The sequence below is a fragment of the Pseudophryne corroboree genome, chromosome 2 (genome assembly GCF_028390025.1).
Source record: "Pseudophryne corroboree isolate aPseCor3 chromosome 2, aPseCor3.hap2, whole genome shotgun sequence".
Lineage (NCBI taxonomy): Eukaryota > Metazoa > Chordata > Amphibia > Anura > Myobatrachidae > Pseudophryne > Pseudophryne corroboree.
The window spans coordinates 684,322,838-684,347,258 of NC_086445.1; the positions used below are offsets into that span (position 1 = coordinate 684,322,838).

The 24,421-nt window shown below is 48.3% G+C and overlaps 1 protein-coding gene across 4 annotated transcripts in view; it reads left to right on the plus strand.

Annotated features, from left to right (window-relative positions):
* Window positions 1–24,421, plus strand: part of DYRK3 (dual specificity tyrosine phosphorylation regulated kinase 3) — a 72,089-nt gene that overhangs the window by 25,586 nt on the left and 22,082 nt on the right. Inside the window, exon 1 of one of the 4 annotated variants that reach the window (XM_063955173.1) lies at window positions 17,493–17,576. The exons of the other annotated variants lie outside the window; for them this stretch is intronic. Within the exon in view, the coding sequence (XP_063811243.1) occupies window positions 17,535–17,576 (42 nt within the window). The 5' untranslated portion in view covers window positions 17,493–17,534. Of the gene's footprint in view, window positions 1–17,492; window positions 17,577–24,421 lie in introns of those variants that run through there. 4 annotated transcript variants of the gene reach the window in all.

Here is a 24,421-nt window from a genome sequence, read left to right on the forward strand (position 1 = left end):
CCCACCCCTGATCTCCCGTCTTAAGTGATGGGAAATTGAGTGGCGATATTCAAATGCCCCTAGTTATCGTGCTGATCGCGCCCATTACACTCTCTGGTTTAGGTGCGCTAAACACCTAAACCCGAGTAAAGTAAAGGGCGCAAGTGTGAAAAGACCTGCTTGGGCGCCCAAACGGATCTCTTTACGCGCACTTCAGTTTGCTACCCCCGGAGGTAATGAACTTGTTGTGCACCTCAGCAGCAACATTAGAATAGCTGCTGGCGGGTGTGATCGCGGGCGGGGGGCGACACATTTGAATCCTGCCCCATGTTTCTGTGTTGTACTAGTTGGGTGATGGAAATAGGGTTGTCCTCAGAAATTACAAGACACAAGTTTTCCGTGTGTTGTTGTTCTGTATGTGAGCTGTGTTTTGGATGTGGCTTTTGTGTTTGCTATGGATATCCTAGACTAGAGAGACGGGTTTTCTTAAATGGAAAGAAAAGTTTAAATGTATCTAATGGTAATATGCTTGTACATCCTACTTATTCTTAACTTGTACCGCTTGAATTATATCCGGTGCTGTACCTATGCATTAATGTATTAGGTGTCCTTCCCAGTACTGCACATTTTCAGGTGGAGCTGTTAAAGCAGCACTGACCTTGTGATAGCCCAAGCAGTTCTAAGTCTGTAATTGTTTGTACTATAATGGACTATGTTTGTTATAACAAAGTACTGTCTTCTGTTCTGTAATCTCTCGTGGTGCTTTTACTGTCTGCACTTGTTTCAGTTTCTTTTGTAGCTGTTGAAAGGTTTTACTTTAGATGTAATTCTCTTTACATTATTCCTCAGACTTCATATTGCAAATGTTTCTTAATCTAGGTACATAATGTCCAACAATAACACTAATGAATATTGCTGAAGAAAGTACATTGTGCCCAATAGAAAGGGATTCCCAAGATTCTCACAGTCCGGTTATGAAAGGGAACGGGATCAGTCCGTACTATCTGAGAAAGGAAATAACTGGTTTGTCAGGTCCAGTAGGGTTAACTGCTTACCTTTCACTTTTACGTTAATGGGCTCCACCATCTTGCTTACCTATTCGAAGTGTACCAGTTAATTATGCTCCTCTGTACTCTGTTATCTTTTGACTTATTAGCTTAGACAGTTTAACTAAATTAACCAACTATTGTACAATCCATGGCCTGTTGCGATCTATATTTTTTATCCAGAATGTATGACTTTAAATCAGGGCTTGACAAATCTTTCTAAAATTTAGGAGCCAGGATGAAAGGGGTTCACTACGGGTGGCCGGCGGTCGGGCTCCCGGCGACCAGCATCCCGGCGCCGGGAGCCCGACCGCCGGCTTACCGACAGCTTGGCGAGCGCAAATGAGCCCCTTGCGGGCTCGCTGCGCTCGCCACGCTACGGGCACGGTGGCGCGCTACGCGCGCCACACTAATTTTATTCTCCCTCTATGGGGGTCGTGGACCCCCACGAGGGAAAATAAGTGTCGGTAAGCCGGCGGTCGGGCTCCCGGCGCCGGTATACTGAGCGCCGGGAGCCCGACCGCCGGCAAACAGAAGACCACCCGATGAAAGTGTAGGAGCCAGACCAACTATTGTCAGGAAGGGGGAGAAGGAGGGTCGAACATCACTGCCATCTTAACAGCATTGTAGGCCCTGGGCAAAGCAATGCACTGGGGCCCCTACCAACCCATTCACAGGAATAAATTTAAGAAATGAAATCACAATTTACCCCTGCTGCAGTTCCCCCTCTATTGCTTGCTACTATCTCACTGGTTTAACCTCTGTTCCACGCTATGTCAATGTAAGCTCTGGCAGGAGGGGGGGGGGGGGGGGGTGTCGCCAGGAAACAGAATCTGGTCACCATGGTGACTTGGCCCCCGGGATTTGTCGAGCCCTGCTTTAAATGGAAAGATGGCTGCAGAGCCGGACTGGCTATTTGACTTTTCTGGCAATTGCCAAATGGCCCAGACTCTCTACCCTTGTTAGCTTAGCCCCAAAAATGCACATTGCTCAACATTTAATACCAAGGACTTGAACTCACAACCTCATGTATTGTATACAGTTTCTTAACACATCAATGACTCTACTAGCCTACAGCCACTCACTTCATAGATCTGCTAAGCTGCAGTGGTCTACGCTAAGAATTACAGTCATATAATCAGAATTAATAGGCTTGCCACACAGGAGCAAATAGCGAATGTGTTCAGTGTCTGGCTGTGAGGTTGCAAGTTCAAGTCCTCTGCATTGTCTGCTGACACTGTGTGTCTTAAATAAAGGGGGTATGTAAATGCGTTATTATTGACCATGGACCTGATTCAGATGTATACGCAAACCCAATGGTTTATATACAAATCCGATGCTTTGAGGTCTGCGCTTGTGCAGAACAGGTCATGCGTGTTTGATCGCAGTTCCCCCTTAGCTGTAGTATAAATGAAATGCTGGGGCATTTTTAGGGGCAGTCACAAAAACAAGGGTGTCGAGCCCAGGGTCTGCTTCATCTGATGCATACTTCCTGGATCTGGCAGAGGGGTTCGATGGCTAGCTTGACTAAGCTTCGGCTTAAGCAGACTGACCGAGGGCAGCTACATTCACAACTGGTGATCACAAATGCATGCAGGAGTCATCCATTTCCAACAGACTCCTCCTGCTGGATTTGACTTTTAGTTGTATGGTATTGCACAGCTGATTCATTGTGGCTGTGCAATTCCAGACACATCAGAATCAGGCCCTAGGTGCACATATATTTCACTATTACTGATAGCTCACAAGTTAAGTGTCTGAGTATAGTATAGGCGGTTTGGTGTTCAAGTCCCCTGCGTGAAAAGTTTTAATACAGGGGATAAAGTAAAGATTTTCTTTTTCATCCACTAGGGGTCACTGGAGTACTCTTGGATATGGACGGCTTCCGTAGGAAACAGGGCACTGAATATTTAAATTTAGAACACTCCACCCCTCCATATCCCAGAGTACCTCAGTGTTTTCTCTGACGTCCTAAGTGGATGCTGGGACTCCGTAAGGACCATGGGGAATAGCGGCTCCGCAGGAGACTGGGCACAACTAAAGAAAGCTTTAGGACTACCTGGTGTGCACTGGCTCCTCCCACTATGACCCTCCTCCAGACCTCAGTTAGAATCTTGTGCCCGGCTGAGCTGGATGCACACTAGGGGCTCTCCTGAGCTCCTAGAAAGAAAGTACATTTTAGGTTTTTTATTTTACAGTGAGATCTGCTGGCAACAGACTCACTGCAGCGAGGGACTAAGGGGAGAAGAAGCGAACCTACCTAACTGGTGGTAGCTTGGGCTTCTTAGGCTACTGGACACCATTAGCTCCAGAGGGATCGAACACAGGACCCGACCTCGATCGTTCGGTCCCGGAGCCGCGCCGCCGGCCCCCTTACAGAGCCAGAAGCAAGAAGTGTTCCGGAAAATCGGCGGCAGAAGACTTCTGTCTTCAACAAGGTAGCGCACAGCACTGCAGCTGTGCGCCATTGCTCCTCATGCACACCTCACACTCCGGTCACTGATGGGTGCAGGGCGCTGGGGGGGGGGCGCCCTGAGGGCAATATAATACACCTTGGCTGGCAAATCATCACAATATATAGTCCCAGGGCTATATATGTGATAAATTACCCCTGCCAGAATCCATGAAAAAAGCGGGAGAAAAGTCAGCCGAAAAAGGGGCGGGGCTATCTCCCTCAGCACACTGGCGCCATTATTTCTTCACAGTGCAGCTGGAAGACAGCTCCCCAGGCTCTCCCCTGTAGTTTTCAGGCTCAAAGGGTTAAAAAGAGAGGGGGGGCACTAAATTTAGGCGAAATATGTGTATACAAGCAGCTATTGGGGGAAAAATCACTCAGTTATAGTGTTAATCCCTGCATTATATAGCGCTCCGGTGTGTGCTGGCATACTCTCTCTCTGTCTCCCCAAAGGACTTTGTGGGGTCCTGTCCTCAGTCAGAGCATTCCCTGTGTGTGTGCGGTGTGTCGGTACGGCTGTGTCGACATGTTGGATGAGGAAGGTTACGTGGAGGCGGAGCAGAGGCCGATAAATGGGATGTCGCCCCCTGTGGGGCCGACACCAGAGTGGATGGATAGGTGGAAGGTATTAACCGACAAGGTCAACTCCTTACATAAAAGGCTGGATGACGTAACAGCTGTGGGACAGCCGGCTTCTCAGCCCGTGCCTGCCCAGGCGTCTCAAAGGCCATCAGGGGCTCAAAAAACGCCCGTTACCTCAGATGGCAGACACAGATGTCGACACGGAGTCTGATTCCAGTGTCGACGAGGTTGAGACTTATACACAATCCACTAGGAACATCCGTTGCATGATCTCGGCAATGAAAAATGTGTTACACATTTCTGACCTGAACCCAAGTACCACATAAAAGGGGTTTTATGTTTGGGGAGAAAAAGCAGCCAGTGTTTTGTTACCCCATCAGATGAGTGAATGAAGTGTGTAAAGAGCGTGGGTTCCCCCGATGAGAAACTGGTAATTTCTAAAAAGTTACTGCTGGCGTACCCTTTCCCGCCAGAGGATAGGTCACGTTGGGAGATATCCCCTAGGGTGGATAAGGCGCTCACACGTTTGTCAAAAAAGGTGGCACTGCCGTCTTAGGATACGGCCACTTTGAAGGAGCCTGCTGATAAAAAGCAGGAGGCTATCCTGAAGTCTGTATATACACACTCAGGTACTATACTGAGACCTGCAATTGCCTCAGCATAAATAGTGCTGCTGCAACATGGTCTGATACCCTGTCAGATAATATTAATACCCTAGACAGGGATAATATTTTGCTAACATAGAGCATATTAAAGACGTCGTCTTATATATGAGGGATGCACAGAGGGATATTTGCCGGCTGGCATCCAGAATTAATGCAATGTCCATTCTGCCAGGAGGGTATTAGAGACCCGGCAGTGGACGGGTGATGCTGCCTGTAAAAGGCACATGGAGATTCTGCCTTATAAGGGTGAGGAATTGTTTGGGGATGGTCTCTGGGACCTCGTATCCACAGCAACAGCTGGGAAGAAAAAAAAATTACCTCAGGTTTCCTCACAGCCTAAGAAAGCACCGTATTTTCATGGTATCACAGGGATACAAGCTGGAGTTCGAGGCGACTCCCCCTCGCCGTTACCTCACATCAGCCTTGCCTGCTGCCCTCGGAGAAAGGGAGGTAGTACTGGCGGCAATTCACAAGCTGTACTTCCAGCAGGTGAAACCAAGGTACCCCTCCTTCAACAAGGCTGGGGTTACTATTCCAAAATGTTTGTGGTACCGAAACCAGACGGTTCGGTGAGACCCATTCTAAAATTGAAATCCTTGAACAATTATATACGAAGGTTCAAGTTCAAAATGGAATCGCTCAGGGCGATTATTGCAAGCCTGGAGAATTTCAGGGTATCACTGGACATCAAGGATGCTTACCTGCATGTCCCTATTTACCCTCCTCACCAGGAGTACCTCAAAATTGTGGTACAGGATTGTCATTACCAATTCCAGACGTTGCCGTTGGTCTGTCCCCGGCACCGAGGGTATTTACCAAGGTAATGGCCGAAATAATTATCCCGTACTTGGACGATCTCCTTATAAAGGCGAGGTCCAGGGAGCAGTTGTTCGTCGGAGTAGCACTATCTCGGGAAGTGCTACAACAGCAGGGCTGGATTCTGAATATTCCAAAGTCGCAGCTGGTTCCTACGACGCGTCTACTGTTCCTGGGTATGGTTCTGGACACAGAACAGGATAAAAGGGTTTCTCCCGGAGGAGAAATCCAAGGAGTTGTCGTCTCTAGACAGAGACCTCCTAATACAAATACAGGTGTCGGTGCATCAATGCACGCGAGCCCTGGGAAAGATGGTAGCTTCTTACGAAGAAATTCCATTCGCCATGTCCCATGCAAGGATCTTCCAGTGGGATCTGTTGGACAAGTGGTCTGGGTCGCATCTTCATATGCATCGGCGGATAACCCTGTCACCAAGGGCCAGGGTGTCGCTGTTGTGGTGGCTGCAGAGTGCTCATCTTCTAGAGGGCCGCTGATTCGGCATACAGGACTGGGTCCTGGTGACCACGGATGCCAGCCTTCGAGGCTGGGGGGCAGTCACACAGGGAAGAAACTTCCAAGGACTATGGTCAAGTCAGGAGACTTCCCTACACAAAAATATTCTGGAACTAAGGGCCATTTACAATGCCCTAAGTCAGGCTAGACCCCTGCTTCAACACCGGCCGGTGCTGATCCAGTCAGACAACATCACGGCGGTCGCTCATGTAAACCGACAGGGCGGCACAAGAAGCAGGATGGCCATGGCAGAAGCCACCAGGATTCTCAGATGGGTGGAAAATCATGTGTTAGCACTGTCAGCAGTGTTCATTCCCGGAGTGGACAACTGGGAAGCAGACTTTCTCAGCAGACACGACCTCCACCCGGGAGAGTGGGGACTTCATCCAGAAGTCTTCCAAATGATGGTACACCGTTGGGAAAGGCCACAGGTGGACATGATGGCGTCCCGCCTCAACAAAAAGCTAAAAAGATATTGCGCCAGGTCAAGGGACCCTCAGGCGATAGCTGTGGACGCTCTGGTAACACCGTGGGTGTACCAGTCGGTGTATGTGTTCCCTTCTCTGCCTCTCATACCCAGGGTAATGAGAATAATGAGAGGAGTAAGAACTATACTCATTGTTCCGGATTGGCCAAGAAGAGCTTGGTACCCAGAACTTCAAGAAATGATCTCAGAGGACCCATGGCCTCTGCCGCTCAGACAGGACCTGCTGCAGCAGGGGGCCTGTCTGTTCCAAGACGTACCGCGGCTGCGTTTGACGGCATGGCGGTTGAACGCCGGATCCTGAAGGAAAAGGGCATTCCGGAGGAAGTTATCCCTACGCTAATTAAAGCTAGGAAAGAAGTGAACGCAAACCATTATCACCGCATATGGCGGAAATATGTTGCGTGCTGTGAGGCCAGAAAGGCCCAACGGAGGAATTTCAGCTAGGTCGAGTTCTGCTCTTCCTACAGTCAGGGGTGACTAGGGGCCTAAAATTGGGTTCCATTAAGGTCCAGATTTCGGCTCTATCGATTTTCTTCCAAAAATAGAACTGACTTCACTGCCTGAAGTTCAGACTTTTGTTAAGGGAGTGCTGCATAGTCAGCCCCCGTTTGTGCCTCCAGTGGCACAGTGGGATCTCAACGTGGTGTTGGATTTCCTGAAGTCGCATTGGGTTGAGCCACTTAAATCCGTGGAGCTAAAATACCTCACGTGGAAAGTGGTCATGCTGTTGGCCTTGGCGTCGGCCAGGCGTGTATCAGACTTGGCGGCTTTATCATGCAAAAGCCCTTATCTAATTTTTTTATATGGATAGGGCGGAATTGAGGACTCGTTCCCAATTCCTTCCTAAGGTGGTATCCGTTTTTCATGTGAACCAACCTATTGTGGTGCCTGCGGCTACTTGGGACTTGGAGGATTCTAAGTTACTGGACGTAGTCAGGGCCCTGAAAAATATATGTTTCCAGGACGGCTGGAGTCAGGAAAACTGACTCGCTATTTATCCTGTATGCACCCAACAAGCTGGGTGCTCCTGCTTCTAAACAGACTATTGCTCGCTGGATCTGTAGCACGATTCAACTTGCACATTCTGCGGCTGGACTGCCGCACCCTAAATCTGTAAAAGCCCATTCCACGAGGAAAGTGGGCTCTTCTTGGGCGGTTGCCCGAGGGGTCTCGGCTTTACAAATTTGCCGAGCTGTTACTTGGTCGGGTTCAAACACTTTTGCAAGGGTCTACAAGTTTGATACCAGTACCACTAAAAAGGGTATTATGTTGGGTGAGAAAAAACTGCCTGTAGTTTTTCCTGCATCTGAGGAATTAAATAAGTGTGTGATGATGCGTGGGTTTCCCCTGATAAAAAACTGATAATTCCTAAAAAGTTATTGGCATCATACCCCTTCCCGCCAGAGGATAGGGCACGTTGGGAAACACCCCTTAGGGTGAATAAAGCGCTCACACGCTTGTCTAAACAGGTGGCACTACCGTCCCTGGATACGGCCGCCCTTAAGGAACCTACTGACAGAAAGCAGTAAAATATCCTAAAATGTATATACACTCACACGGGTGTGATACTGCGACCAGCAATCGCCTCAGCCTGGATGTGCAGTGCTGGGGTGGCTTGGTCGGATTCCCTGACTGACAATATTGATACCCTAGATAGGGACAGTATATTACTAACTATAGAGCATTTAAAAGATGCATTTCTATATATGCGTGATGCACAGAGGGATATTTGCCGACTGGCATCAAGAGTAAGTGCGCTGTCCATTTCTGCCAGAAGAAGGTTATGGACAAGACAGTGGTCAGGTGATGCTGATTCCAAAAGGCATATGGAAGTATCGCCTTATAAAAGGGAGGAGTTATTTGGGGTAGGTCTAACAGACCTGGTGGCCACGGCAACGGCTGGAAAATCCACATTTTTACCCCAGGTAGCTTCTCAACCTAAGAAGACGCCGTATTATCAGGCGCAGTCCTTTCGGCCCCATAAAGCGGGCAAAAGGCGCCTCATTTCTGCCCCGTGGCAGAGGGAGAGGAAAAAGGCTGCAACAAACAGCCAATTCCCAAAAAAGCCCTCTCCCGCCTCCGCAAAGTCCTCAGCATGACGCTGGGGCTTTACAAGCGGTCTCAGGCACGGTGGGGGCCCGTCTCAAGAAATTCGAGACGTCTTCCCCTCGCCGTTTCATGAAGTCTGCTTTACCGACGTCTCCCTCAGACAGGGAGACAGTGTTGCAAGCCATTCACAGGCTGTATTCCCAGCAGGTGATAATCAAGGTACCCCTCCTGCAACAGGGAAAGGGGTACTATTCCACACTATTTGTGGTACCGAAGCCGGACGGCTCGGTGCGACCAATTTTAAATCTGAAATCCTTGAACACTTACATACAAAGGTTCAAATTCAAGATGGAGTCACTCAGAGCAGTGATTGCAAATCTGGACCTACATGTCCCAATTTACCCTTCTCCAAGGGTACCTCAGGTTTGTGGTACAGAACTGTCACTATCAGTTTCAAACGCTGCCGTTTGGATTGTCCACGGCACCACGGGTCTTTACCAAGGTAATGGCCGAAATGATGACACTCCTTCGAAAGAAGGGAGTTTTTAGTTATCCCTTACTTGGACGATCTCCTGATAAGGGCAAGATCCAGGGAACAGTTGGAAGTCGGGGTAGCACTATCTCAGATAGTGCTGTGGTAGCACGGTTGGATTCTCAATATTCCAAAATCGCAGCTGATCCGGACGACACGCCTTCTATTCCTAGGGATGATCCTGGACACAGTCCAGAAAAAGGTGTTTTCTCCCGGAGGAGAAAGCCAGGGAGTTATCCGAACTAGTCAGAAACCTCCCAAAACCAGGCCAAGTGTTAGTGCATCAGTGCACAAGGGTCCTGGGAAAAATGGTGGCTTCCTACGAAGCAATTCCATTCGGCAGATTCCACGCAAGAACTTTCCAGTGGGACCTGCTGGACAAATGGTCCGTATCGCTTCTTCAGATGCATCAGCGGATAACCCTGTCACCAAAGACAAGGGTGTCTCTCCTGTGGTGGTTGCAGAGTGCTCATCTTCTAGAGAGCCGCAGATTCAGCATTCAGGACTGGGTCCTGGTGACCACGGATGCCAGCCTGCGAGGCTGGAGAGCAGTCACACAGGGAAGAAATTTCCAGGGCTTGTGGTCAAGCCTGGAGACATCACTTCACATAAATATTTTGGAGCTAAGGGCCATTTACAATGCCCTAAGCCAAGCAAGACCTCTGCTTCAAGGTCAGCCGGTGCTGATCCAGTCGGACAACATCACGGCAGTCGCCCACGTAAACAGACAGGGCGGCACAAGAAGCAGGAGGGCAATGGCAGAAGCTGCAAGGATTTTTCGCTGGGCGGAAAATCATGTGATAGCACTGTCAGCAGTGTTCATTCCGGGAGTGGACAACTGGGAAGCAAACTTCCTCAGCAGGCACGACCTCCACCCGGGAGAGTGGGGACTTCACCCAGAAGTCTTCCACATGATTGTAAACCATTGGGAAAAACCAAAGGTGGACATGATGGCGTCCCGCCTAAACAAAAAATTGGACAGGTATTGCGCCAGGTCAAGGGACCCTCAGGCAATAGCTGTGGACGCTCTGGTAACATCGTGGGTGTACCAGTCAGTGTATGTGTTCCCTCCTCTTCCTCTCATACCAAAAGTACTGAGAATTATAAGACGGAGGGGAGTAAGAACTGTACTCGTGACTCCGGATTGGCCAAGAAGGACTTGGTACCCGGAACTTCAAGAGATACTCACGGAGGACCCGTGGCCTCTACCTCTAAGAAGGGACCTGCTCCAGCAAGGATCCTGTCTATTCCAAGACTTACCGCGGCTGCGTTTGACGGCAGGGCGGTGGAACGCCGGATCCTGAAGGAAAAAGGCATTCCGGATGAAGTCATCCCTACCCTGATCAAGCCAGGAAGGATGTAACCGCAAAGCATTATCACCGCATTTGGCGAAAATATGTTGCGAGGCCAGTAAGGCCCCGATGGAGGAATTTTCAACTAGGTCAATTCCTGCATTTCCTGTAAACAGGAGTGTCTATGGGCCTAAAATTGGGGTCCATTAAGGTTCAAATTTCGGCCCTGTCAATTTTCTTCCAGAAAGAACTAGCTTCAGTTCCTGAAGTTCAGACGTTTGTAAAAGGGGTACTGCATATACAGCCTCCTTTTGTGCCTCCAGTGGCACCTTGGGATCTCAATGTAGTTTTGGGGTTCCTAAAGTCACATTGGTTTGAACCACTTGAATCTGTGGAGTTAAAATATCTCACAGGGAAAGTGGTCATGTTGTTGGCCCTGGCCTCGGCCAGGCGCGTGTCAGGATTGGCGGGCTTTATCCTGTAAAAGCCCTTATCTGATCTTCCATTCAGACAGGGCGGAATTGAGGACTCGTCCTCATTTTCTCCCTAAGGTGGTTTCAGTGTTTCATCTGAACCAGCCTATTGTGGTACCTGCGGCTACTAGTGACTTGGAGGACTCCAAGTTGTTGGACGTAGTCAGGGCCTTGAAAATATGTTTCCAGGACGGCTGGAGTCAGAAAATCTGACTCGCTGTTTAGCCTGTATGCACCCAACAAGCTGGGTGCTCCTGCTTCTAAGCAGATTATTGCTTGTTGGATTTGTAGTACAATTCAGCTTACACATTCTGTGGCAGGCCTGCCACAGCCAAAATCTGTAAAAGCCCATTCCACAAGGAAGGTGGGCTCATCTTGGGCGGCTGCCCGAGGGGTCTCGGCGTTACAACTTTGCCGAGCAGCTACTTGGTCAGGGGCAAACACGTTTGCTAAATTCTACAAATTTGATGCCCTGGCTGAGGAGGACCTGGAGTTCTCTCATTCGGTGCTGCAGAGTCATCCGCACTCTCCCGCCCGTTTGGGAGCTTTGGTATAATCCCCATGGTCCTTACGGAGTTCCCAGCATCCACTAGGACGTCAGAGAAAATAAGAATTTACTTACCGATAATTCTATTTCTCGTAGTCCGTAGTGGATGCTGGGCGCCCATCCCAAGTGCGGATTGTCTGCAATACTTGTACATAGTTATTGTTACAAAAATCGGGTTATTATTGTTGTGAGCCATCTTTTCAGAGGCTCCTCTGTTATCATGCTGTTAACTGGGTTCAGATCACAGGTTGTACGGTGTGATTGGTGTGGCTGGTATGAGTCTTACCCGGGATTCAAAATCCTTCCTTATGGTGTACGCTCGTCCGGGCACAGTATCCTAACTGAGGCTTGGAGGAGGGTCATAGGGGGAGGAGCCAGTGCACACCAGGTAGTCCTAAAGCTTTACTTTTGTGCCCAGTCTCCTGCGGAGCCGCTAATCCCCATGGTCCTTACGGAGTTCCCAGCATCCACTACGGACTACGAGAAATAGAATTATCGGTAAGTAAATTCTTATTTTCTATACCTCGCAGATTTAAGTCTAGTTACCCGTTTCCAGACTCTGTGACATGTACATGGGAGAATCCACCAATAGTTGATTTGTCAGTGTCGAAGCTTACAAAGAAATTAACCATACCAGTGCCAGCGGCTACTACGCTTAAAGACCCTTCAGATCGCAAAATAGAAACTATGCTAAAGTCCATGTATTTAGCAGCAGGAGTGCTGCTGAGACCTGGCTTGGTTGGTATCTGGGTCACTAAGGCGCTCATAGTATGGATAACAGAACTCAAGTCTGCCCTACATGACGAACACCTTATACTTCTTGCTGATCAAATGTGTGAGGCTGCGGAGTATCTCTGTGCAGCTTCTACTGACGTCTGTCAGCTCACTTCTCGTATTTCATCGTCGCTAGTTACGGCACGACGAGCACTCTGGCTCCGTTCTTGGCAAGCGGAGGCAGAGGTCAAACGAGGTATAGAGGCGTTGCCTTACGATGGCAAGAAGTTGTTTGGTCCTGAATTGGACACATGGATTTCTGAGGCTACGGGAGGAAAGTCGGTTTTCTTACCATTGCCTCCACTGGTACCAAGAAGGAGGTACTCTGGACCTTCGTTCAAATCCTTTAGACCTCAGTCCTTTCGTGGACGTGGCAGAGGAACAGCCACGCCTGGTAGACTTGGACGTGGTTTCCAACAAACCAACACAAGTCGTCAGGACGCTAAGGTTACCGACAAGCCAGTGGCATGACGGGCTACCAGCCCATCTCGGTTCTCCGATTGTGGGAGCACACCTTCAGACGTTCCATTTGACGTGGTTCCAGACATCTGCGGATGGGTGGATCCGTAATTTAGTGTTAAGAGGTTACAAAATAGAGTTCGACTGTCTTCCGCCACTGCGGTTTTTCAAGACAGGACTGCCTCTGTCGGACGACAAGAAGGCGGTTCTGCAAATTGCCATTCAGTTCCTACTGGATTCAGCAGTTTTGATTCCGGTCCCTGTACACCAACAGGGTCAGGGTTATTATTCCAGTCTGTTTGTGGTACCGAAGCCGGATGGCCAATATTGAACTTAAAGGGTCTCAATCGGTACGTAACTTACTACAGATTCAAGATGGAATCTCTGCGCTCAGTGATTGCAAGTTTAGAGCCAAAGGAATTCATGATTGCGCTAGATCTCAAGGATGCGTACTTACACATTCCGATTTGGCAGCCTCATCAGAGGTTCTTGCGGTTTGCAATACGCCAAAACCATTACCAGTTTCAGGCTCTACCGTTTGGCCTATCGTCAGCACCTCGGGTATTCACCAAAGTGATGTCTGTGATGATAGCTCATCTCAGATCCCTGGGAGTGACAATAGTTCCGTATTTAGACGATCTGCTCATCTGCTCATCAAAGCCCCGTCTCAACAAATGCTTCTCCAACATGCGCTGCTAACGTACAATGTACTAGTTCACCACGGTTGGATTGTCAACTTCAAAAAATCACATCTCATTCCGTCTCAACGCCTTCAATTCCTAGGTATGATTCTCGATACGGTAAATCAAAGAATTTACCTACCACAATAGAAAGTACAGATTATTCGTCATCTAGTACAATTAGTGCTCAAGCCACGCACAGTCTCGGTACATTTGTGCATTCGCCTCTTAGGAACAATGGTGGCTGCTTTCGAAGCACTTCAGTTCGGAAGATTTCACTCACGTCCTTTTCAACTGGATGTGCTCGCACAGTGGTCGGGCTCGCTTCTGCAGATTCACCACAGGGTGAGGTTGTCGCCAAGGGCAAGGGTGTCTCTACTCTGGTGGCTCAAGTAACACAATTTAACCGCAGGGAAACTATTCGGCAGCTGGAATTGGATAATTCTAACGACGGACGCGAGTCTCAGAGGTTGGGGAGCTGTATTTCAAAATTGTCAACTCCAGGGTCTCTGGGCGGATCACAAAAGATTGCTGTCTATAAATGTCCTGGAAATCCGGGCAATTTACATTGCACTACGACAAGCAGTACACATGCTTCGCTCTGACTGTCCAAGTGCAGTCAGACAACGCAACGGCAGTCGCATACATCAACAAACAAGGAGGAACAAGAAGCCGCATGGCAATGCGGGAAGTAGCTCGAATCCTCAATTGGGCAGAATATCACCAGGTGATATTGTCGGCAGTGTTCATTCCGGGAGTGGACAACTGGGAGGCGGATTATCTCAGCCGTCGGGATTTTCATCCAGGAGAATGGGCATTAAATCCAGAGGTGTTTCACATGTTGGTTCAGAGGTGGGGTTACCCTCAGGTGGACCTGATGGCGTCTCGCCACAATCACCAAACACTCCAGTATGTGTCCAGAACGAGAGATCCAAAGGCAGTGGCGGTGGATGCTCTCACAATCGCGTGGCCATACAGCCTAGTGTATCGGTTTCCACCGTTTCCGCTGCTCCCTCTAGTGCTAAAACGGATCAAAAGAGAGTCCATCACAGTCATACTAGTGGCGCCTCATTGGCCTCGAAGAGCTTGGTTCCTGGATCTCCACGGACTACTCGCAGACGATCCTTGGCCGCTCCCTCTACGTCCGGACTTGTTACAACAGGGTCCGTTCCTTTTACTCCGATTTAGCGCGGCTGCGTTTGATGGGGTTGCTGTTGAGACCGCACTCTTGAGAAAAGATGGCATTCCGGAATCTGTTATACCAACCATGTTACGTGCTAGGAAGCCAGTTACGGCAGCGCATTATTACAGAATTTGGCGTGCCTATATAGCTTGGTGTGAAGCTCTGAAGTTTCCGACATCAGCTTTCAAGTTATCCCGTCTTTTGTTATTTCTACAGATGGGGTTAGATGGAGGACTGCGTTTATCTACACTAAAGGTGCAGGTATCTGCGTTGTCAATTTACTTTCAAAGACGATTGGCTCTATTGCCGTCGGTACACACTTTTCTGCAGGGTGTCCTCAGAGTATTCCACCTACAGCGCCATGGGACTTGAATCTGGTTTTAGATTTCTTAGTCTTCATATTTTGAACCCTTACAGCAAGTGGATATAAAGTTTCTCACTTGGAAAACAATTTTTCTTCTAGCCTTAGCTTCAGCAAGGCGTGTTTCAGATTTGGGTGCCTTGTCATGCAAGCCACCGTATTTGGTGTTTCATGATGACAGAGCGGAACTTCGGACGAATCCCGCTTTCTTACCAAAGGTAGTGTCATCTTTTCACATCAATCAACCAATAGTAGTTCCTGTGTTAACAGCACATTCTTGAACTCTGGATGTGGTACGCGCTTTACGCGTTTATGTATCCCGGACGTCTACAGTTCGTAAGACTGATACGTTGTTTGTTCTCTATGATGCTGCCAAGATGGCCTGGCCAGCGTCTAAGCAGACCTTATCCAGATGGATAAAACTGACTATACCCGTCAGGCTTACCTTAATGCTAGGTTACAGCCGCCTACATCCGTAACAGCTCATTCCACACGTTCTGTGGGAACTTCATGGGCAGCTGGTCGTGGAGCCTCTACGACGCAGCTTTGCCGTGCGGCTACATGGTCTTCAGTGCACACGTTTGTGCGCTTTTACAAGTTTGATACGTTTGCGGCATCAGCATCTAGCTTTGGCCGCCTTTTGTTACAGGTGCCAAACAGCTCTCCCGCCCACGGGGGAAGCTTTGGTACGTCCCAAGAGTACTCCAGTGACCCCTAGTGGATGAAAAAGAAAATAGGATTTTGGTACTTACCAGGTAAATCCTTTTCTTTGAATCCATAGGGGGCACTGGACGCCCACCCAGAGCAGTTTTACCTGGTTTGTGGTAAGTTCAGGGGATCTTATGGTAACACACTCTCACCGACTGGTTCAAATTATCAAGTGCTGGTTATGGTGTCAACTGTTTAGTTGTCAGTAACGTTATGTGTCAACTTCATTGTTGTCTGTTATGTTATATGTAATACTCCATTGTCAACCTCTCTATAGCTCCTGTTCGGCTCACTAAAAAACACTGAGGTACTCTGGGATATGGAGGGGTGGAGTGTTCTAAATTTAAATATTCAGTGCCCTGTTTCCTACGGAAGCCGTCCATATCCAAGAGTACTCCAGTGCCCCCTATGGATTCAAAGAAAAGGATTTACCTGGTAAGTACCAAAATCCTATTATCATTACCATAATGCTAGCACATACTACACAATTACAAATAGCTCTCCTGTTAAATGTCTGACTGTGGCACATGTGGTTTTGAATTTGAATCCCCTGCAGGATGAGATGTGATGTATTTTAATAAAGGGAATAATGTACATTCTTTATGTTTTGTTAAAGTTTATTATATTTGTTTTAGAATAGTATAGACTAAGAAGTAGAAGGAGTCAGAAATAGAAAGGGCTGGCCTTATTAATTATTAAAGATTATGGGAGTCAGAGGCTAAGCTGTTCGGAGGGCTGGATGTTAAGATACAGAGGATTCAGTTACTGTACGTAAATTTGCAGATACATGATAAGACACCGGCCACTCCAAGGCGTCTCTGCTCATGTGGTTTTGCACTACATAATAATAGCCCCACTTTGGGACATATATTCACTTCTTTCTAAATTGAGAGCCATCTCACCTGAAGGCTCCTCCAATATGACACTACAAGGGTCAGCATACTCTCCCACTACTGATCCCATACCTGCCTCTCAGAACAGTGATACACAGAATGGATGTTGCTCAATCAATTTATTGGCCCATCACAAAAACAATAGGTCAGCAAAAGGCTGGATGCTTATCATGTATTTTCTAATGTATGTTAAGGAGTCCTCTGCATTTTATTATCATGTAGGGTGCAAGTTTCTTTTGCTGACCCATTTCCGTGTGCTTGGTGATTTTGTGTTTTGTTCTTTTTTGTTTTCTTTTCTAGCCGCTGCAGAAGCTGAAAGGAGGATGCTAGGCAAGGTGGTGCAATTACAATCTCTGCTGGTTTAAATAATAGTTGAACTATAAAAATGACGACAATGGCGTTTCCAATGCTTTGTTGACTTTAAGTTTGCACCCTAGCTTTTTGTTATGGCTAGTGCATGAGCTATATTAGGAAACTTAAATTCCAGTCGATTGTTTAAGAAGTTTACTTTTTTGCTGCATGTAGACCAGGACCACTGTGCTAATTTTGAATGTAAATTGTCAGGTTTTAACCATATAGAATTAATGTAATGCTTAAAGGCTATTAATGTGCCTTGACACAGATTTTGCAAAACAAAAAAACTCATATATAATCCATTATGTAGCTGTTGATGCTTTGGGGAAGACCTTTCTCCCGTATGTCATGAAAGTCAGCTACAACTGTATTTACCTTCAAGCCCTTCCAGGAAATATATTTTAACACTTTAGCACTGTCAATCTGATGTCTTGGTCAGGAACAGCTTCTTCCCAGGCAAAGGCACTGTGCAATGCGTTTTATTAGCACACCATTCAGAAAGGCAGTCCCTTTCCTGACCCCAATGAACTCTTTCCCTGCATCCTTGTTGTTATTGCCGGTTAGTTCCTTATTGCATCACTGTTCTGGGAAGAGCTTTTCCCCCTGAGCCTAATAAAGTAGTACATAAGAGAACACATGCTCCTTCATTGCTAGAAGAGAGAGCAGCAGATGAACCATGAGGAAGGATGCTAATTCGTAGACATCTCGCTGATTTACTTTTTGCAAAGGTACAGAAGGTTACAGACACCTTTATTAATAGGTATATGTTGTAATATTTGTTTTCACTCCTTTATATCCTTTTTTTTGTTCAATTTTTTTATTTTATTTTTTGACTTGTTTATTTTCTTACTGCTAAATTCATGTGTTTTCTTTACATGGGATGTCATTAGTGTGTGCTTTTGGCTATCTAGTTTGGCATGATCATACCAGCTGTGGTAGGATCATGTGTTGCCTCTACATGCTCTAAGGAGACATGCTCATGAGCATTTAAATGCATGTATATTTAGACATTTGTGTCACAGAAATGAGAGATCTATCTGATCTGCAAATATATCGTCTAGAAAATTATTAATGTCTACAAAATGAGCCTCTCACATCTGCAGCTGTTTACCAAAATAATGCCTATCTACCTTTTTTTATCTGTGTTTGCTTTCTTCTTCTCAGAAACACCAAACACTTAAGCTGGGTACACCCTAGACTAGGGGTGGGCAAAATACGGGCCGCGAACTGATCCTGCCCGGCCCACTGCCTTCCAGCAGCGTGCAATGGCAAGCAACCCGACAGGCTGAGCTGTCATTGCACTGCAGTAACCATGAAGCTGCCGACTCCCCTGAGGAAATCCTGGTCACGGGTCTCGCGGTCGCGTCACGTGATGCATCACGTCATTACAACAGGCGGTGGATGGTGTTGGGGGTGGGCCAGATTGTGGATGCGGGTATCACAGCACACAGCAAGAAGGAGGGAAAGTTTTAATACACAGCGCCTGAATCTCCTGTAAGGTAGAACTAGATCTACTTTTAATGCACGGTCATGCTGTATACATTTTTAAACGGCACCCTAGTCTGGTAATTTAGTCCAAGGGGGGAGGAAAGGGGTGGCTGGTAACTTAGTCCAGGGAGCATGGGAATTATCCAGGGAGAGAGAGGAGCTGATGCTATTATTGATAACAGTATTTCTCTGACGTCCTAGTGGATGCTAGGAACTCCGTAAGGACCATGGGGAATAGACGGGCTCCGCAGGAGACTGGGCACTCTAAAGAAAAGATTAGGTACTATCTGGTGTGCACTGGCTCCTCCCTCTATGCCCCTCCTCCAGTTAGAATCTGTGCCCGGCCAGAGCTGGGTGCTCCTAGTGGGCTCTCCTGAGCTTACTAGTAAAGAAAGTATTTATTAGATTTTTTAATTTCAGTGAGCTTCTGCTGGCAACAGACTCACTGCTACGTGGGACTAAGGGGAGAGAAGCAAACCTACCTGCTTGCAGCTAGCTTGTGCTTCTAAGGCTACTGGACACCATTAGCTCCAGAGGGTTCGAACACAGGCACCTGTCCTCGATCGTCCGTTCCCGGAGCCGCGCCGCCGTCCCCTCGCAGAGCCAGAAGAACAGAAGCTTGAAGACGACGAAATCGGCGGCAGAAGACTCTTGTCTTCATTTAAGGTAGCGCACAGCACCGCAGCTGTGCGCCATTGCTCCCAGCACACTTACACACTCCGGTCACTGTAGGGTGCAGGGCGCTGGGGGGGGGGGGGGGCGCCCTGGGCAGCAATTGAAGTACCTTTTGGCAATAAAAATACATATATACAGTCTGGCACTGTATATATGTAAAAACCCCCGCCATTTTTTTACACAGAAAGCGGGACAGAAGCCCGCCACTGAGGGGGCGGGGCCTTCTTCCTCAGCACACCAGCGCCATTTTCTCTTCACAGCTCCGCTGGAAGCAGCTCCCCAGGCTCTCCCCTGCAGTATCCAGGTACAAGAAGGGTAAAAAAGAGAGGGGGGGCACATAAATTTAGGCGCAAATAAAACATATAAGGCAGCTATTAGGTAATCACTTATTCTAAGTGAAAATCCCTGTGTTATATAGCGCTGTGGTGTGTGCTGGCATACTCTCTCTCTGTCTCCCCAAAGGACTTTGTGGGGTCCTGTCCTCAGTCTGAGCATTCCCTGTGTGTGTGCGGTGTGTCGGTACGGCTGTGTCGACATGTTTGATGAGGAGGGTTACTTGGAGGCGGAGCAAGGCCAGATAAGTGTGGATGGATATGTGGAAGGTCTTAAACGACAATGTAAGCTCCTTACATAAAAGGTTTGATGACGCTACAGCCTTGGGACAGCCGGGGTCTCAACCCGCGCCAGCCCAGGCGACTCAGAAACCGTCAGGGGCTCATAAACGCCCTCTATCTCAGATGGTTGACACAGATGTCGACATGGAGTCCGACTCCAGTGTCGACGATGATGAGGCACATTTACAGTCTAAAATGACCAAGGCCATCCGATACATGATTATTGCAATGAAAGATGTATTACACATTTCTGAGATTAACCCTGTAAATACCAAGAGGGTTTATATGTTTGGGGAGAAAAAGCAGCCAGTGACTTTTCCCCCATCTGATGAATTAAATGAATTATGTGAAGAAGCGTGGAGTTCCCCTGATAAGAAACTAGTGATTTCTAAGAGGTTACTGATGGCGTACCCTTTCCCGCCAACGGACAGGTTACGTTGGGAGACATCCCCTAGGGTGGACAAGGCGCTGACACGCTTATCTAAAAAGGTGGCCCTGCCGTCTCAGGATACGGCCGCCCTAAAGGAGCCTGCGGATAGAAAGCAGGAAGCTATCCTGAAGTCAGTGTATACACACTCTGGTACTCTACTGAGACCTGCTATTGCTTCAGCCTGGATGTGTAGTGCTGAAGCAGCATGGACAGATACTCTGTCAGACGACATAGATTCCCTCGACAGGGATACTGTTTTGCTAACCCTGGGCCATATAAAAGACGTTGTCTTATATATGCGGGATGCTCAGAGGGACATTTGCCTGCTGGGCTCTAGAATTAATGCTATGTCCATTTCTGCCAGGAGGGTCTTATGGACTCGGCAATGGACAGGAGATGCTGATTCTAAAAAACACATGGAGGTTTTGCCTTATAAGGGTGAGGAATTGTTTGGGGACGGTCTATCGGACCTCGTGTCCACAGCGACAGCTGGAAAGTCGACTTTCTTGCCTCAGGTTTCCTCACAGCCTAAGAAAGCACCGTATTATCAAATGCAGTCCTTTCGTTCTCAGAAAGGCAAGAGGGTCAGGGGTGCATCCTTTCTTGCCAGAGGCAGGGGTAGAGGTAAGAAGCTGCACCATGCAGCTAGTTCCCAGGATCAAAAGTCCTCCCCTGCTTCCACTAAGTCCACCGCATGATGTTGGGGCACCACAGGCGGAGCCAGGTGCGGTGGGGGCGCGTCTCCGAAACTTCAGCAACCAGTGGGTTCGCTCACAGGTGGATCTCTGGGCTGTACAAATTGTATCTCAGGGATACAAGCTGGAATTCGAAGCGACTCCCCCCCGCCGTTACCTCAAATCAGCCTTGCCGGCTTCCCCCATGGAAAGGGAGGTAGTACTGGCGGCAATTCACAAGCTGTACCTCCAGCAAGTGATTATCGGGGTCCCCCTCCTTCAACAGGGAAGGGGTTACTATTCCACAATGTTTGTGGTACCGAAACCGGACGGTTCGGTGAGACCCATTCTGAATTTAAAGTCCTTTAACACTTTTATATAAAGAAATTCAAGTTCAAAATGGAATCGCTCAGAGCGGTTATTGCAAGCCTGGAAGAAGGGGATTTTATGGTGTCGCTGGACATCAAGGATGCTTACTTGCATGTCCCCATTTACCCACTTCACCAGGAGTACCTCAGGTTTGTGGTACAGGACTGTCATTACCAGTTCCAGACGTTGCCGTTTGGCCTGTCTACGGCACCGAGGATATTTGCCAAGGTAATGGCCGAAATGATGATACTCCTTCGGGAGAAGGGAAGGGAGTTATAGTTATCCCGTACTTGGACGATCTCCTCATAAAGGCGAGGTCCAGAGAGCAGTTGTTGATCAGCGTAGCACTCTCTCAGGAAGTGTTGCAACAGCACGGCTGGATTCTGAATGTTCCAAAGTCGCAGCTGATTCCTACGACGCGTCTGCTTTTCCTGGGCATGATTCTGGACACAGAACAGAAGAAGGTGTTTCTCCCGGTGGAGAAGGCCCAGGAATTAGCATCTCTGGTCAGGGACCTCCTGAAACCAAAACAGGTGTCGGTGTATCACTGCACGCGAGTCCTGGGAAAGATGGTGGCTTCATACGAAGCCATTCCCTTCGGCAGGGAATGGCTTCCCTTTCAGTGGGATCTGTTGGACAAGTGGTCCGGATCGCATCTTCAGATGCATCGGCTGATCACCCTGTCCCCAAGGGCCAGGGTGTCTCTTCTGTGGTGGCTGCAGAGTGCTCACCTTCTCGAGGGCCGCAGGTTCGGCATACAGGACTGGGTCCTGGTGACCACGGATGCAAGCCTCCGAGGATGGGGGCAGTCACTCAGGGAAGAAACTTCCAAGGGCTGTGGTCAAGTCTGGAGACTTCTCTACACATAAATATACTGGAACTAAGGGCCATTTACAACGCCCTGAGTCAAGCAGAGCCCCTGCTTCGAAACCGGCCAGTGCTGATTCAGTCAGACAACATCACGGCGGTCGCCCATGTAAACCGCCAGGGCGGCACAAGAAGCAGGATGGCAATGGCGGAAGCCACAAAGATTCTTCGGTGGGCGGAGAATCACGTGCAAGCACTGTCAGCAGTGTTCATTCCGGGAGTGGACAACTGGGAAGCAGACTTCCTCAGCAGACACGACCTCCACCCGGGAGAGTGGGGACTTCATCAAGAAGTCTTCACACAGATTGCAAAGCGATGGGAACTGCCACAGGTGGACATGATGGCGTCCCGTCTCAACAAAAAGCTAAAAAGATATTGCGCCAGGTCAAGGGACGCCCTAGTGACACCGTGGGTGTACCAGTCGGTATATGTGTTTCCTCCTCTTCCTCTCATACCCAAGGTACTGAGAATAGTAAGAAAGAGAGGAATAAGAACAATACTCATTGTTCCGGATTGGCCAAGAAGTACTTGGTACCCGGAACTGCAAGAAATGCGCTCAGAGGACCCATGGCCTCTGCCTCTCAGACAGGACCTGCTGCAACAAGGGCCCTGTCTGTTCCAAGACTTACCGCGGCTGCGTTTGATGGCATGGCGGTTGAACGCTGGATCCTAGCGGAAAAAGACATTCCGGATGAAGTTATTCCTACGCTGATAAAGGCTAGGAAGGACGTGACAGCAAAGCATTTTCACCAGATATGGCAAAAATATGTTGCTTGGTGTGAGGCCAGGACGGCCCCTACAGAGGAATTCCAGCGGGGTCGATTCCTGCACTTCCTACAGTCAGGGGTGACTATGGGCCTAAAATTGGGGTCCATAAAGGTCCAGATTTCGGCCCTATCCATTTTCTTTCAAAAAGAACTGGCTTCACTGCCTGAGGTTCAGACGTTTGTTAAGGGAGTGCTGCATATTCAGCCCCCTTTTGTGCCACCAGTGGCACCCTGGGATCTTAACGTTGTGTTGGATTTCCTGAAATCCCACTGGTTTGAGCCACTTAAGACCGTGGAACTAAAGTATCTCACGTGGAAAGTGGTCATGCTGTTGGCCTTAGCATCGGCTAGGCGTGTGTCGGAATTGGCGGCTTTGTCATGTAAAAGCCCATATCTGATCTTCCATATGGACAGGGCAGAATTGAGGACTCGTCCCCAATTTCTCCCAAAGGTGGTATCATCGTTTCATTTGAACCAACCTATTGTGGTGCCTGCGGCTACTCGGGACTTGGAGGACTCCAAGTTGCTGGACGTAGTCAGGGCTTTGAAAATATATGTTTCCAGGACGGCTGGAGTCAGGAAGACTGACTCGCTGTTTATCCTGCATGCACCCAACAAGCTGGGTGCTCCTGCTTCAAAGCAAACTATTGCTCGCTGGATCTGTAGCACGATTCAGCTGGCTCATTCTGCGGCTGGATTGCCGCATCCAAAATCAGTAAAAGCCCATTCCACAAGGAAGGTGGGCTCTTCTTGGGCGGCTGCCCGAGGGGTCTCTGCTTTACAGCTTTGCCGAGCGGCTACTTGGTCGGGTTCAAACACCTTTGCAAAGTTCTACAAGTTTGATACCCTGGCTGAGGAGGACCTTGTGTTTGCTCATTCGGTGCTGCAGAGTCATCCGCACTCTCCCGCCCGTTTGGGAGATTTGGTATAATCCCCATGGTCCTTACGGAGTACCCAGCATCCACTAGGACGTCAGAGAAAATAAGAATTTACTCACCGGTAATTCTATTTCTCGTAATCCGTAGTGGATGCTGGGCGCCCGTCCCAAGTGCGGACTTTCTGCAATACGTGTATATAGTTATTGCTTAAATAAGGGTTATTGTTATGAGCCATCCGTTGAGTGAGTCTCAGTTGTTGTTCATACTGTTAACTGGGTAAGGTTATCACAAGTTGTACGGTGTGATTGGTGTGGCTAGTATGAGTCTTACCCTGGATTCCAAATATCCTTTCCTTGTAATGTCAGCTCTTCCGGGCACAGTTTCCCTAACTGAGGTCTGGAGGAGGGGCATAGAGGGAGGAGCCAGTGCACACCAGATAGTACCTAATCTTTTCTTTAGAGTGCCCAGTCTCCTGCGGAGCCCGTCTATTCCCCATGGTCCTTACGGAGTTCCCAGCATCCACTACGAACTACGAGAAATAGAATTACCGGTGAGTAAATTCTTATTAATACTGGATGCTGGTTCTTTGTTTTCAGCACTGTTTTGGTTTTTGGTATGTTTTGGTTTTTGGTATTTTTAAATTACTAGCTTATAGTGGTTTTTATACATTTATATATATATATATATATATATATATATATATATATACGTCTTGATAAAAGAGGTCACAGCCTTTGAAACGTTGACGAGTATACTACGTGTCAGCCTTTTCATTTATACGCCTGGAGTGCCGACTATCTGCCGTCTCTGC